The sequence below is a fragment of the Notamacropus eugenii genome, chromosome 6 (assembly GCF_028372415.1).
Source record: "Notamacropus eugenii isolate mMacEug1 chromosome 6, mMacEug1.pri_v2, whole genome shotgun sequence".
Taxonomy (NCBI): Eukaryota; Metazoa; Chordata; class Mammalia; order Diprotodontia; family Macropodidae; genus Notamacropus; species Notamacropus eugenii.
Genome location: NC_092877.1, coordinates 296140808 through 296157557, shown reverse-complemented (window position 1 = coordinate 296157557; position 16750 = coordinate 296140808). Strand labels below are relative to the sequence as shown.

The following is a 16750-nucleotide window of genomic DNA, read 5'->3' as shown; positions in this document are numbered from 1 at the left end:
TGATAGAAGAGAGGGCAGATTGGCAGACAGGGGCAATTAGAACGCTTGGTGTTTTGGGGTGGGGGAGGGGACAAAAGGGGAGAAAATTTGGAACCCAAAATTTTGTGAAAAATGAATGTTAAAAGTTAAATAAATAAATAAGGAAAAATAAATAAATAAAATGGAGATAACATAAAAAAAGAAAAAGAAAAAGAAAAGTGGTTAGAGCTAGAAAAATCCATTCTTTCCTATCAGGAAATTACTTTATTCTTCTTGCAACCCACTTTATTATTTGTAAGCTTAATTCTGTTCTTTGCATTGATGAGACTATTGGATCTCTATACTGAAGCAGAAAACACTTTAGTGGTTGAAAAGTTCCACATGATTCCTTTTCCTCTATACGCCTTCAGCAAATTTTTCTGTCCAACCAAAACAAGAGCATAGAAATCCATATCTTTCTAAAGCAACCATTAAAAATCAACCCTTTCTACCCCCCTAGCATTAGGACCCCCAAATCAGAGTTCAGTCATTTCCTTTTAAGTGGATTTAGTGGATTTACTTTGAGTTGTACTGATGAGGCAGAAATGTTGATTTACAAGGTTTATTTCTTATTTTTCTCTTTCTTAATGAAGTGCCAATTGAGAGCATCGAAATCAGTTCAGCACAAAGTCAGCAGCAGACAATGACTACTGAGAGTGTTAAATCAACCGTTTCTCCTCTTCTGGTAAGGTCATAAAACCTTTAGGCACTTTATAGTCTTGAGGGAGGGAGGTAATAATTATAATGGCATTTACTTAGCACTTTAGGTTTGCAAAAGTACTTTTACTTATATTATCTAATTTGATCCCACAACAAACCTGTAAGTTAGATGTTTGTATTCCCATTTTGCAGATGAGAAAATTGAGGCAGACAGAGGTTAAAAATTACTTCCCCAGGGTCATATAACTAAACTAGTGTCTGAAGCAGTATTTGAACTCAGGTCTTCTGATGCTAAGTCCAGTACTATATTCACTTCACCCCCCAGTTGCTAACAGCTCTAGTCTAGGACCAATTGCCTAGAGCAGTGAACTTGGAGAGAGGACAAGCTGAATTCAAATCTCTTCTCGGAAATTGACTAGTTGGATGAACCTGGGGATGGCAGTTAACTTCTCTCAGCCTCAATTTCCTCTTCTCTAAAATAGGAATAATAAATAGCAGCCACTTTACAGATTTGTTGTAAGGATCAAACAGATAATGTATGTGAATTGCTTTCCAAACCTTAATAAACGTGTTACTATTTTGTTATTATTACTGCTTTATAAAGAATCAAAATTAATTTTTCATAAACACAGATAGAAAACCATTCATATGACATATTTTTAGCCAAAGTGGTCAGGAGAAATGTAAGGCCAGAGGAAAGAAGGCTGAGTTGTAAGGTCTGCGTATTTCTCTTTCTAGTCTGACCACAGGCTTGCTTGCTCTCAACTAGTAACTTGGACACAAGAGACCATGTGACCAAGATATATTTTCAAAGGGTTTTGGAGAACAAAAATAATAGCTTTTCTAAATTCCAGGGCAAAACACTTTTTATAGGCAGTGAGAGGGAAATTGATTCAGACTCACTTATTCTATAGTGGCAGAATTTTCCCACAGGCTGGGTCTGTATCCATCCTCATAACAATACATGTTCATTCAAATATTTTGGGCAGCTAAAGAAACCCATCCATCCCCAAGGATCTGAATTGTTTTGTGACTAATTTGGGCTGCATTCATTATTTTTTCCCTTAAATGTGCTCATCTTTTTGACTTCCATCAGAGGTCCCAGTCTCCCATGTTCAAAACTTTGGGTTCCAGATCACTCTTCCCTCTTCTCCAGCTCTCACATTCAATCATTTACAAGTTCTTTCAATTCCACCTTTGCATTTACTGGCTAGATTTTTTGCTCAAAGACCAAACCTTAAGCCCAATTCACTCTGGAGCTCATAGATTGGACAACACGTCCCTACCCACCTAGCACAGAGTGAATGTAATCACTAAATAGTATCTGTTTCTCTTTTACCCAGAAAACCTAAGGGTCTTCCCCTCTCAGTTTGACTTTTTTGTTTTTTCTTTATTAAAAGAGGCCATCCCATGAATAACTACTTACAGATGGCTATTCATTGAATGGGTGTATCTCATTCAAAATAAGCATCTGATAAGACCTTAGCCTAAAATGGCCAGGGTTGTACACTGCATTCTGGGCCACTGTCATCACTGTAAAGTTGCTTAATGGGGCTCTAGGGAAATCCTCTTCAGAAAGACCATGCCTCATAGGAAGGACCAGTCAAGCCAGAGGGACTATATGTCAGAATCCAGCAATCAGTACATTCTATTTTGCCAGAAGGAGTATTCATTTCCTTTTACTGTCAACTGACAATCAGCAGGTATTATTTAACCCATTAGGTGATAGATCCTGAGGATACACATGCAGAAAATGAAATAATCCCTACTCTCAAGGAGTTTATAATTCAGTAAGCATGTATATGTGTATATATATACATATATGTGGATGTATGTATAGAATAAACACAGGAAAAATGAATACAAGATAGCTATATTTGGTAGTCAAAGAGAAAGGGCAAAAGAAGTTGGAGGGGTCATGAAAGAATTGATTTATAACAGGGGTATGTAATCTGAAGTCTAAGGGTACCCAGAGTCCTTGGATTGGTTTAGGGGGGAGGGAGGCCATGATTTATGAACTTGAATGGGTAAAAAAAATACATCTTTATTTTCACTAACCTCTAACTGAAATTTAGCATTTCCTTCCATTATTTGAAAACATTTCCCTGAGAGGAGGGGATCTGTAATCCTCACCAGACTAACAAATGGGTCCATAACACAAGAAAGGTCAAGAACTCCTTGGTGTAGAAGGTGGTAAATGAACTGAAACTTGGAAGGAAGAAAAGTCATTCTATGAGGTAAAGGTGAGAAGAGAAGGCATGCTGGGGGATGGGGAGACAACCAGTGCCAAGTAACAGAGATAGGAGATGGAGTCCTACATGTGAGAAATCGAAAGACCAGTTTAGTTGGCTCATCCCTGAGAAACCTATGTTTCTCACTGATTGCCTATAGGTCAGGGGCTCCTAATATATGCCTTTGAACAGAAGACATAATTATTCCTGACAGCTTGTGTTTGGTTGGGGAGGAATCCTGCTGTAAATACTATGGCACCTGAAGAGAAAGCTAGTTGCTTTGGAAAGTCATCAACACCACCATATAATAAGTCAAGCTCAGGCTTACTTGTAGGTGACATAGGAAGGCTTCTGTTTGCCTTCATAAAGGATTTCTTGGCCAGCTCAGGCATTCCCAGAAGGTGTTTTTCTTTTCCACTTGAGGAGTTCTCTTCAGGAAAGATGTGGTTGCAGGAGAAGGAGGTTCTTCAAGATCTCTGGATTCTCATGAGAGGCATACTCTGTGTCCAAGTAGAGGAAAGGAAATTTACATTTCCTCTTAAAGCTGAGGTGCTATTACTATCACCCGAAGTTCAAGTCTAGAACATTTTCATGAGAATCTCCTCACTAGCAGAAAGAGAATTTTGACAATAAGGAAAATCACAGAATTTACTTTGCAAGGTAGTTATGAGTATCAAAAACAATATTAGTATCATTATTATTAAGAAGACCGTGGTCCAAGTTTAAGCAATGAGTTGGACTGCCCCTGTACAGACACAAAACATGACATGGGTGTGATTTATTCAATGTGAGGACACTAGTGGTCCCAGGGCTAGCCTCTGGCTCCATTCCAACCACCTATGAACATACTCAGATCTCCACAATCCATTAAAAATATATCCTTTTATTCCATCTACTTTCCATTGCACCTTTTTTTCTCTTAATAGGCAAACATTTTGGAAAGTCTATCTAATTCTTCCACTTTCTCAATGACCACTTGCTCCTGCAGACTGGCTTCCTTCCCAAAACTCTACTAAAATTTCTCTCTCAATCATAACCAAAGACTTCCTAATTATCGTATTCATTTGTTCTTATTTAGTCTTCATTCTCCTTGATCCCTCTGTGCCATTTGACAGTTTGCCAACTGTCTTTATGGACACTCCCTTTTTCCTGGACTGCAGAGATAGCCACACTCTCCTGCTTCTCAAGCAATCTCTTACTATTTTCTATCTCCTTTACCGTCTGTGAAATTTAAGTCTCTGAACAATGGCTGATGGTTCTGGTCTTGTAGAATAGGTATTTGACTTATTCAACTTGTTCAGAGAGGGATAAAGTATGAGCATTGGGGGAAAGTGGCAAAGAGGTAGATTTAGGTTGAAGAGAAGGAAAAACTTCCTAATGGAGCTACCTAAAAGAAGAATGGGCCACTTGGGAAGGCAATGGATACTGCATGAGAGGTCTGCAAGGGAAGATGAGACAATTACTTGTTAGGCACGTTACAGAGACAATTTTTGTGCAGGCAGTAATGTGTTCTCTGAGGTCCCTTCCAACTGTGAGATTCTGGGGTTCTATACAAATTTCTCATGATTGTTAAATGCCTCAGTCTTGGGTGAAGCTGGGAAAGTGGGAAATTTTATTATATGATGCTTGCACTTCATAGATCATCAGGCACATGATTCACTTCTGTTTCAGATCCTACTTTTGATCTACTTTGAAGTAGAAACAAAGTCCCTCTGTATAAGAATCCAATATTCTCCCAGTTAGGAAAGATCCCAATTGGCAGCTAGTCCAGCCTGTATCTGACCAATACTCCCTTCTCCTAGCCTGTGGATATGTGAACTTTTATCACCTAACCAGGTTCATGTCACCTCCAAATTTGACAAGCATGCAATCTGTCTATTAGAAGTAGTGTGGCACCATGGATAGAGGGTCAGTCTTAAAATCAGGAAGAGATTGGGTCAAGTCCTGTCATTAGCTCTGTGACCATAAATATATTATTAAATTTTTCAGTATCCCCAGTAACTACTTATAACTCAATGATATAATGAAGTTGTTGATCTGCATAAGTGAAGGGTGTTCCCCTATGAAGAGACTTTCTCAAATATTATACTGAAATCTCAAGAATGCTATGTTTACAGAATTCCCTTGATTTAGCCATCAAGTTATTCTGTCAAAAAAAGGAAATGATAGTCTGGTATGGCTATTTCTTACTGAAACCAGGCTTTCAATAATCAGCTTCCTTTTCTAAGTATCACATAAACCATCAAATTCTAAACAATGTGTTCTAGAATTTCACCAGATTTAGAAGTTAAGTTCATTCATTTTTCTGTGGTTTGCAGACACAAATAAAACTGAAACATTTGCCCTTCTCTGGACTGCTGATACATTTCCCATTCTTCAATATCTTTTAATAATCATTGACAGTGACAAAAGCCAGTCCCTGACCTCAAGGAGTTCCCAGTCTAATGATCCTCCACTTTCATCTCTGGGAAAGTTATTTTCAGGTATCAATAAACAGGTGAGAGATCAGCAAGCCTTCACATGACTGGAGGTTTTTATTTTGTTTTGTTTTTGCTACAAAAATTAATCTAATCATACCCTCTACTTAAATTCACTGCCACAGACATCTTCAGAAACTGGAAAGGAAAAAAATGAGAACTTATTAAACATAATCAATTTCCATTTCAATAGAATCTCCCTCACAATAACCCTATGAGGTAGATAATGTGGATCCAGAGATACTCCATTTTAAGAATCACTCCATTTTGTTCACACATACATATCTGTACCTTCCCATTAGTGCTTGCAGTGCAAGTAACCCCAAATGGGCTGTACGGTGGTATCCTGTTATACAACCTGTTCTAAGAAACAGTCTAGCCTCCTGCATCTTGTTATGCAATAACTCCTAATCTTGAACCTGGGTAAATGACCTGGCTATTATGCCAGATCAGCTTCAAGTCCAAGCAATAGGGATATTAACCAATCAACTTTTGCCCCATTCCCTACCATGCTCCTCACTCCTTGAAATCTAGATAAACTTTGTCTGCTGTTCATTTGGGGAGTCTTTGCCTCTTCAGGTGAGACTGCACTGCTGGTGAACTCAATAAACCCTAGTTCATCCAAATTATGTTTCTCAGTTAATCTGTTATTGCTCCCATTCCCAACATCAACAGTACCAAGTGTTATCTCCTTTTTAAATTTTTTTTAACTAACCCTATGATTTCATCAGAGTAGGAGACTCAGGAGTGTAACACTCCCTCTACCAACGGAAAGCCAACACTAGTTCTGGAACTTAACAGTCTCTGTCTTTAACTGTGAGATTGATTAGGTAGTTCCCCCACGGTCACAGAGTCAGTGTGTCCGAGATTGGACTTAAATTTGGGTCTTCCTGACTCTGAGTCCAACTCTCCCTCTACTATGCCATCTTGTCCCTACATCCTCATTTTATGGATGAGGGAACTGATGTTCAAAATCATAAGTGACTAATAAAAGCTGGGACTCACAGCCTGCTCTTCTGACTCCAAGCTGTGTACTCTTTCCATGACATTACTCTTTTCATGACATTGTACTACACCATTCCTAGGCATACATAGCTAAAAGTTACACTGGGAGCTGGCATAAGAACATTCACAAAGCAGAAAAGTTGGCTTCTCCCTCCTCTGCCCTCTTAAGAATGCAATTTGCCCAGATCCTAGTAGTATTGCAATTCAACAACTCAACAAGCATTTATTAAACACATACCAAATGCATTGAGCTAGGTGCTAGGAACACAAAAAGTCCCTGAACTCAAGGAATTACATCATTGGAAGGGGAGGAAGAGATATAATCTATACAGATAAGTTAATTACAAGATAGTTCAAGGATGTCAAGAGCACTAGCAAGTAAAGAAATCAAAGACTTCTGGGAATAAGTGGCACCTCCACTGAGCCTTGAAGGAAGGTAAAGATGTTGAAAGGCAAAGTATAGATGAGAGGATATATTCTATGCATTAAGGATGGCTTGTATACAGATAAGGGGTAAAGGCTAGTGAGGAGGGGGTGGATTAAATATCCAGCTCAGTGAAGAGCAAGTAGATCTTTAAATGCTGGGGGATTGGGGAAGGCTTTATGTAGGACAAAGTTTTTGAGCAGAACTTTGAAGGAAACTAGGGATTTTGAGAAATGAAAGTGAGAAGTGAATGCATTCTAGGTATGGTGAAAAGCTTATGCAAAAGTATGGTGATGGAACAGCAGAAAGGCCAATTTGACTGGGAATGAAAAAATTAAAAAGAGACTCAGTCAATGTAATCAAAAATACACACTTTACTCATGAATTTTAGATAGTTTGATTTCTCTAAAAGTTGAAACATTCTTTAAGCCATTATTTGGAAGCCAACTAGATTTGTTTCATGTGATTTCAGAAGGCAAAACCAGGAATAACTGGTAAAAACTGAAGGATAGATTTAGACTTCTTGTCCAAAAAGCTTCCTAACTATCCAAAAGTGGAAGATGTTGCCTTGGGAGGTGGGCAATTCCCCATCACTGAAGGGTCTTCAAGCAAAGAGTGGATGACATCATTAAGGTTGTAAAGAAGGGGTTCCTATTTAAGTAGGGGTTAAAATAGATGACCTCCAATGTCTCTTCCAACTTGGAAGTTCTGTGATCTTGTGATAGAAAGAGTTCCTATGTACACAGCACTATTCTTAATTCTGACCTGGAGAGGGAACAAACTTTATAGTAGATATTGATTCTGTTTAAAAGGACTTACCTTGAGAAGGAAAAAAAAGTCTGAACTATATCAAAAACTAATTTCAGAACAACTTAACAGCAACTGTAAATTAATGTCTTACAAGAGAAATGAAATTTATCATTGTAGAGGGAATACTAACTAGCACATGGTTGGTGCTCAATAAATTATTTGTTGAAATCAGGCTGAACATACGGGAAAGTACCATCTTAGAAATGGATTGTGTTCCCCAATGTATTATATATATCAGTGTTTGGGACTCAATCTATTTTCCAATAGAAGCAATGTTGTAAAAGTTGGTTAGATTTGTAAGGTAATCCCTAAAGTAGTCCCTATAAAATTCATAACATCCTTCAGCTGTCCTCATTAAAATCCATTGTTAATATCTCTTTAGCTTGGAGATGACCAAAGGCTATTCCATCCAAGTGTAAACTTGAGGCAACTAGGTTGCACAGTGGATAAAGAGGTGGGCTTTGGCATCAGGAAGACCTGAGTTAAAGTGAGTGAGACAGAGTTAAGTGACCTAAATGTCTGGCCTAAGACACTTACTAGTTATGTGACCCCAGGAAAGTGTCTCACCCTCCACTCAGTTTCCTCAACTGTAAAATGGGGATAATAATAGCACCTGCCTCAAAGGGTTGTTATGGTGCTCTAATGAAATAATATTTTTAAGTGCTTAGCACAATGTCTGGCATGTAGTTTGCACTTTGTAAATGCTTATTCCTTCCTTCTCTCTCTACCAAGTTGGAAAGGGCCCAGCTAAGTATCTCTTAACCAAGGACCAGCCTAGCTACATTTACAAGCAAATCCTCAGCAGTAGGCAACAGTGGTGAAGTTTCTGATTCCAGAAACTCTCCAAGGTTCTAAGGAGTTGTGATCTTCATCGACAATAGGAATGACCAGAGTCTGAGCGTTATTGTAGATTATATTATATGTCATATATAATATAATATAGTATAGATTATATTATACATTATGTTATATAATCTAACATATTATAGATTATATTATAATATTATACATACATATTCAAAAATTATAGATCCTTGAATTATTGTTGTCTAATTCTAATGAAATGTTAGTAACACTACTGTAATAGTCTTAGCTAGAGAGATCTGCTTGATTTAGTGCTACAAGAGAGAGCACAGAATCTCATGGAAGACAACCTGACACCTTACTCACCAACCAGGATTAATTAAGAGAGGTGAGGAGTACTGAAAATTAATCCAAATACCCATACAACATTCCCCCCACCCCACCCCATAATGGTCTCTACTTCGCTCTTTATCATTCAGTGAAAAGAGAATGGAAGAAAACCACTCTCTAAAGGAAGGAGGCTCTTCCCACTCAGCAATGATGTGAGCCAGCTACTCAAATGTATTCATAATCTGAAGAGATTCAACACAAAATAAGAATATTAAGCCATGTGGGTTTTTTCTCATCGTTTTCTAGAAGATGAATACTGAAGATTTACAAAACTTAATGTGTTGTATGTGTGTATGTGTGTGTTTTTTTAAGGAAAGGGGGCCAACCAGCAATCAAGAAACACGTAGTGATACACAAGGAAACTCCCAAGGAAGTGTAAGTATTGATAGTCACAAGCAAGGTTTCTCTGAATTCATTCCACAATGTTCCAAGGGCAAAGTCAAAATGCTAATGGCAATTAAGCAGAATCAGAGCGGGAGGGCAGGGAAGGCACATCTGTTGTTCTGAAATGTGAAAGGGCCACAAACCAATGTGATTTCTGGTACACATGAAAAATTTTAGCTAACCCAACTAAGTTTCATTCTTCTATGTTGTTTTTCTTTCTTCTCAAATCATAATTGACTACATTCAGTCCCACAAACGTTTAATGTTTTCCACGTGAAAAACACCGTACTTGAGAGGTAGCTTATTCTAGGGACCATTTCATAAAAAATCCTTGCAATTATTAGAAAAACAATCCAAAGGATCCACTGGCATAGGATCATAGAATCAGAGCTAGAAGGGACTTCAAATATCAACTAGTCCAATTCTTTACAGGTGAAGAAACTGAGGTCAGAGAAATGAAAGGTTTTGCCCAATGTCACCCAGACAGTAAATAGAAGAGGAGGTATTTGAACTTAGGCCCTTAGACTCTAAATCCAGTGCTCTTTCCATATACCATAGTACCACTTGCAAATAATTAGAAGTATCATGCTCATATAAGAGCAATAGATCATAATTATTCTCCCACTGAGCTCCTACCACACAGTTACATGGGAATAACTCTAGGTTCTCAAAAACTATGCTAGTGAATTTCTTCCTTTGGGTCCTACCAGATTAGAAAAAAAACCTTCAAGTATAGACCTGGTGATTGTATGTATGTCTGTCATATGAGGACCAGTCTAGCTAAGTCTGTAGAAGCTCAGCAACCAAAACATTGACCACATTTGCTCAAGTTTCATTGGGAACTGCATCATTCTGGGCACAATACCCACACATAGAGTTTTAAAGTATTAAAGGAGTGAGATTGTAACTTCTATATTTATCACAAAAGAAGAGACCCTCACGTTTAGTGGTGGAAAATTACACAGAATGGTCCATTGAGCCACTGATCCTCTGGGTTCAAAAGTGTCAAGCCTTCATGCCTGAGAAATCAGAATATAAAGGAACTTAGAGCCAGCAGCCCCATAAAACAATTGCTTGACATAAGGTCTTCACCTCTGCTGCCCCAAGAGATTGGAGTAACAGAGAAGGGATGGCAATGGGACATGAAATAGATGGCAGCATGATACTATGACAAAGAAGAGTGTTGAGTTTGGAGACAGAGGATAGACAGAGGATCTGCCACTTCCTACCTATTGGTCTCATCTATAAAATGGGAGCATTGGTCTAGGCATTCTTTGAGGTCCCTTCCTGCTGTAAATCTGTGACCTTCTGAGCCTAAGAAAATCACTTTCCCAGGTCCTCAAAGCCAGGAACCCCAGCAACAGAGAACTGAGGTCAACCTTTTCATTAGATAATTCCAGTAGCAAGCACAATGGTTTGTAATCAACCATAAACCCACTGGAAATAGAGACAGTACCATAAGCAGGATAAATACTTTGTGAATTGTTGATCCAGTTGGTTGTGTCTCAGATGGAGTGTGCATTTTTAGAATATTTTTCTTACTTCCCATCCTGCCAAACATTCCTCGATAAACCTCCACGACTTTGGCAGCTTCACACTTCTGATCAATTGCGTAGGATAAATCTGCCAGACTTTAACCCTTTTACTTCACTACCAAATTGTTTCTATGAAACACGCCAAAGCATTTTTTACTACAACTATCGCTAAAGATCTAGAATTGGCTTCTAATTGCTTTACGTTAGGGATTCCTAAGTTTTTCAGTGTCATAGATTCCTCTGGCTACCTGATAAAGTCCATGGAGCCCTTCTCAGAATAATGGTTTTTGACATTGTAAAACAAAAGGATTACATAAGGATTGGCAGGGGAAATCAATTATATTCAGAAAAAAATTTAAGTTTACAGATGCCAAGTTAAAACCCCTGCATTATACAAATGAAGTGGTGCTGAGAAGATAGAAAGAAGATGCTAGCTACAAGCCATGCCATTCTAGGAATGAGGAAAATTAGGTTAATTCAGACATTAAGTTAATTCAGCCTACTTTAGAAGACTGATGTCAGAAATTACAGTGTCATGTAGAAGAAAAGAAACCTCTGAACTGTGTAGTAAGATGATATGGGTTCAGGTCCCATCATCACTAGTTACTAGCCATGTTATCAGAGGCAAGTTACAACCTCTCTGAGCCTAGAGCACCTCTTTTGTAAAAAGCAGAAAATATTATGTATGCTACCTAGAAACATACTTTTAAAGCTAAGACAGACTTAAGAAGTCATCTATTCCGATCCCTACCCAAATATTAGATCCTACTGACAACATTCCATAGGAGTGGTCCAGCTTTCACATGAAGAGCTCACTACTCCTCTGAAGTAACTCATTCCATCTGTGGATAACTATATAAAATCCTATATTGATCCAAAATCTGAATCCCTAAAACTCTAGCCTGGTCCTCTAATGCTAAGTGAGAAAAGTATCCTGTGACTCCAAAAGCATTATATAAGTATTCACTATTATTATGTGAGGGACCTCAATCATGAATTAATGTCATTTAGTAGCAAGATGATGAATACAGACCAACGTAAAAACAAAATCCCAATTTTTTTCTGAATAAATAGGGCAGGAAGTGAGTTTGTGCCCACCAGTATTTCAACAATTCAAATGAGTTAGGATAAATCTTAGTTTTCCAAACTCAAATAAATTTGGGGCAGAATAGTAAGCCCTGAACTTGGAATCAGAAATTTGAGTACAAGTCACAACTCAGCAAAGCGCTGGTTATGTGGCAAAGTGGCAAAACACCTGATGTGAAGGGTTGAACAAAATGAACTCTTAAATGCATTTTAGCTCTTAACAGTTTGAATCTACAACCAGATTTGTAAGAGGAAAAAGGAAAGAAAAAAACAAAGAGCAACTTTACTGTTTGGAAACAATCACGCTATTATAGCAAATTATGGGATCTTACTCCCTAAACTATAGGCAGCTAGGTGGCACAGTGGCTAGTATGTTGGGCTTGGAGTCAGGCAGAAATAAGTTCAGATCTGTCCCGAGACATTTACTAGCTGTGTGACCCTGAGCAAGTCACTTAACCCTGTTTGCCTTAATTCACTGGAAAGGAAATGGTACATTTCCAAGGAAATCCCATGGAGAGCATTGGTGTGCTATGAAGTCATGAAGAGTCAGACACGATTGAACAGCGACATACCCTAAACTACTGACACCTTATCCCCTCATTCAAATTCCTTACCTAAGAATACCTTCCTTCACCTGGAAGAAATTACCATATGCCATAAGTTCTATCCAGTATAGTTCACAGAGGACATTCTGTAAAAGTTTGTTGCTGTTGTTCAGACGTTTCAGTTGTGTCTGACTCTTTGTGACCCTATTTGAGGTTTTCTTGGCAATGATACTGGAGTAGTTTGCCATTTCCATCTTTAGCTCATTTTACAGATGAGGAAACTGAGGCAAACAGGGTTAAGTGACTTGCCCAGAGTCGCTCCTTGAAGGGTAGGATCTGCCTTCAGGGCAGAGACTGGTGAATGACTCCACCTCCCCACTTTTCATTTTGTGTGGGACAAAATGAGTTGTATAGGATAGACAAGCATGAATGGGTTGCAATACACATCACAGGGGGCGGAGCCAAGATGGCGGAGTAGAAAGACACATATATGCTAACTCCGAACCCACAGCCCATAAAATATCTGTAAAAAAGAACTCCAAACAAATTCTGGAGCAGCAGAAGCCACAGAACAACAGAGCAGACGAGATTTCTGTTCCAGAGGGACCTGAAAACCTCTCGTAAAAGGTCCGTCGCGTTGCGGACCAGAGCCAAGCTTTGGCCCGCGGCACCGAGACGAGTGGATCCGAGCAGGCTTCAGGGACGGAATCTCCAGCGGCCCCGCAGGTCCCTCCACCCACAGGTGACAAGGGTTTGTGAGAGGGTCTCTTTGGCGGGCCGAGATGGGAGTGGGCTACCCCCATAACTCAGGCCCCCTCGGGACACAGCACCAGAGGCGGCAGCAGACCTGGGCTCCCCAAGCAGGCAGGAGCCCAGATCCATTGTTGAAGGTCTCTGCATAAACCCCCTGAGGGAACTGAGCCCTGTGTGGCAGCCCTGCCCTCACCTGAGCACCTGAACTTGATCTCACACTGAATAGCAGCCCCTCCCCCACCGAAGCCCTGAGGCTGGGAAGCAGCATTTGAATCTCAGACCCCAAGTGCTGGCTGGGCAGATCTGGAGGTGAGGTGGGTGTGGAGAGTACACTCAAAAGTCAAGTCACTGGCTGGGAAAATGCCCAGAAAAGGGAAAAAAAATAAGACTACAGAAGGATACTTTCTTGGTGAACAGGTATTTCCTCCCATCTTTTCTGATGAGGAAGAACAATGTTTACCATCAGGGAAAGACACAGAAGTCAAGGCTTCTGTATCCCAGCCCACTCAATGGGCTCAGGCCATGCAAGAGCTCAAAAAGGATTTTGAAAATCAAGTTAGAGAGGTGGAGGAAAAACTGGGAAGAGAAATGAGTGACATGCAAGCAAAGCATGAAAAACAAGTAAACACCCTGCTAAAGGAGACCCAAAAAAATGCTGAAGAAATTAACACCTTGAAAACTAGCCTAACTCAATTGGCAAAAGAGGTTCAAAAAGCCAATGAGGAGAAGAATGCTTTCAAAAGCAGAATTAGCCAAATGGAAAAGAAGATTCAAAAGCTCACTGAAGAAAATAGTTCTTTCAAAATTAGAATGGAACAGATGGAGGCTAATGACTTTGTGAGAAACCAAGAAATCACAAAACAAAGCCAAAAGAATGAAAAAATGGAAGATAATGTGAAATATCTCATTGGAAAAACAACTGGCCTGGAGAATAGATCCAGGAGAGACAATTTAAAAATTATGGGACTACCTGAAAGCCATGATCAAAAAAAGAGCCTAGACATCATCTTTCATGAAATTATCAAGGAAAACTGCCCTGAGATTCTAGAACCAGAGGGCAAAATAAGTATTCAAGGAATCCACCCATCACCACCTGAAAGAGATCCAAAAAGAGAAACTCCAAGGAACATTGTGGCCAAATTCCAGAGTTCCCAGGTCAAGAAGAAAATATTGCAAGCAGCTAGAAAGAAACAATTCAAGTATTGTGGAAATACAATCAGGATAACACAAGATCTAGCAGCTTCTACATTAAGGGATCAAAGGGTGTGGAATAGGATATTCCAGAAGTCAAAGGAACTAGGACTAAAACCAAGAATCACCTACCCAGCAAAACTGAGTATAATACTTCAGGGGAAAAATTGGTCTTTCAATGAAATAGAGGACTTTCAAGCATTCTTGATGAAAAGACCAGAGCTGAAAAGAAAATTTGACTTTCAAACACAAGAATCAAGAGAAGCATGAAAAGGTAAACAGCAAAGAGAAGTCATAAGGGACTTACTAAAGTTGAACTGTTTACATTCCTACATGGAAAGACAATATTTGTAACTCTTGAAACTATTCAGTATCTGGGTACTGGGTGGGATTACACACACACACATACACACATGCACACGCACATGCACACACACATAGAGACAGAGTGCACAGAGTGAATTGAAGAGGATGGGATCATATCTTAAAAAAATGAAATCAAGCAGTGAGAGAGAAATATACTGGGAGGAGAAAGGGAGAAATGGAATGGGGCAAATTATCTCTCAAAAAAGAGGCAAGCAAAAGACTTATTAGTGGAGGGATAAAGAGGGGAGGTGAGAGAAAAACATGAAGTTTACTCTCATCACATTTGACTAAAGGAAGGAATAAAATGCACACTCATTTTGGTATGAAAACCTATCTTACAATGCAGGAAAGTGGGGGATAAGGGGATAAAGAGGGTTGGGGGGGACGATGGAAGGGAGGGTATGGGGAGGAGGGTGCAATTTGAGGTTGACACTCACGGGGAGGGACGGGATCAAAAGAGAGAATAGAAGTAATGGGGGGCAGGATAGGATGGAGGGAAATATAGTTAGTCTGATACAACACGACTATTATGGAAGTCATTTGCAAAACTACACAGATTTGGCCTATATTGAATTGCTTGCCTTCCAAAGGGAAGGGGTGGGGAGGGAGGGAGGAAAAGAAATTGGAACTCAAAGTTTTAGGAACAACTGTCAAGTACTGTTCTTGCCACTAGGAAATAAGAAATACAGGTAAAGGGGTATAGAAAGTTATTTGGCCCTACAGGACAAAAGAGAAGATGAGGACAAGGGCATAAAGGGATGATAGAAGAGAGAGCAGATTGGTGATAGGGGCAATTAGAATGCTCAGTGTTTTGGGGTGGGGGGAGGGGACAAAAGGGGAGAAAATTTGGCACCCCAAATTTTGTGAAAATGAATGTTAAAAGTTAAATAAATAAATAAATTTTAAAAAAAATACACATCACAGATCTTTTCCCATTTTCTTTCTGCTCAAACCAACCCTCTTTCAAACTTTCTTGTTTCTGTTGAGAGCACAACCATTCTTCCACTCTCACTCTCCTATACCCCACACAGCTTGTGGGTTGTGAAATCTTGTACTTTCTGTCTTCTGCACTTTGTCATCAGTCCTCTTCACTCACATAGCCATGACCTTCATTCAATTCCTCATCATTTTTCTCCTGGACTAACAGTTTCCTCATTGGTTTCCCTGGTTGAAGTCCCTCCTCAATAAAATCCATCCTCCATACAGCTGCCAAAGTGATGTTCCCAAAAGGGCAAATCTAATCACATCCCTTTGTTGATGTTGTTCAGTCTTTTCCCCATCATGTTCAACTCTTTTTGACCCTATTTGGGGTTTTTGTGGCAGAGATATTGGAGTGATTTGCCATTTCCTTCACCAGCTCATTTTACAGATGAGGAAACTGAAGCAAACAGGGTTAAGTGTCTTGCTCAAGGTTACTCTAGTAAGAGTCTGAGCCTGGACCTGAACTCAGGTCTTCCTGAGTCTAGGTCCAACACTCTATCCATGTACCACCCAACTGCTCTTGTCACATCACTATCCCATTTAATGTATTAAAATGGCTCCTATTACCTCTAGAATCAAATATTATTTCAACATCATGTCATCCTTTTCAATTTTCTATTTGGGAGTTTTCTAATGCACACAATGATTAATACAGTAGTCTGTGTATATAATTCATAACTCAATATACATATATTGGGGCTATGCTCATGGTTTACTGATAAGGGTACACAATCAAAAAAGCTTGGGGATCTTAGTTTTAGGCAATCGTTTACATTTGAAAAGGACTTCTCATGGAATTAATAGAACTTTAGGTCTATAAAAGCCAATCGATAGGTGACTTCTGGTCTAAACCCTTTGTTTAACAGATGAGAAGAAAAAATCCTGGAGAGACCAAGTGACTTTTCCTAAAGTCACACAGCAAATCAGTGGCAAAGCCAAGACTAGTATGGCCTTGAGTCTCAGTTCTGTGCTCATGTCACTACACCATGCTGCCTGTACCACAAGGGAGAAAAGAGACAGTTTGATCATTCTCAAAAAGATTTCTGGGGACTCTGAGGGAAAATTCTCTTTAAAGAACACATTTTCTTTA

The 16750-nt window shown here is 39.3% G+C and overlaps 1 protein-coding gene across 3 annotated transcripts in view; it reads left to right on the top strand.

Moving 5' to 3' along the window:
- ERICH6B (glutamate rich 6B) overlaps positions 1 to 16750 on the top strand; it is a 99248-nt gene that overhangs the window by 50754 nt on the left and 31744 nt on the right. For all 3 annotated transcript variants that reach the window (XM_072617200.1, XM_072617201.1, XM_072617199.1), the window contains 2 exons: positions 612 to 703; positions 9132 to 9194. In XM_072617200.1, coding sequence (XP_072473301.1) covers positions 612 to 703; positions 9132 to 9194 — 155 coding nt within the window. The remainder of the gene's footprint in view (positions 1 to 611; positions 704 to 9131; positions 9195 to 16750) is intronic.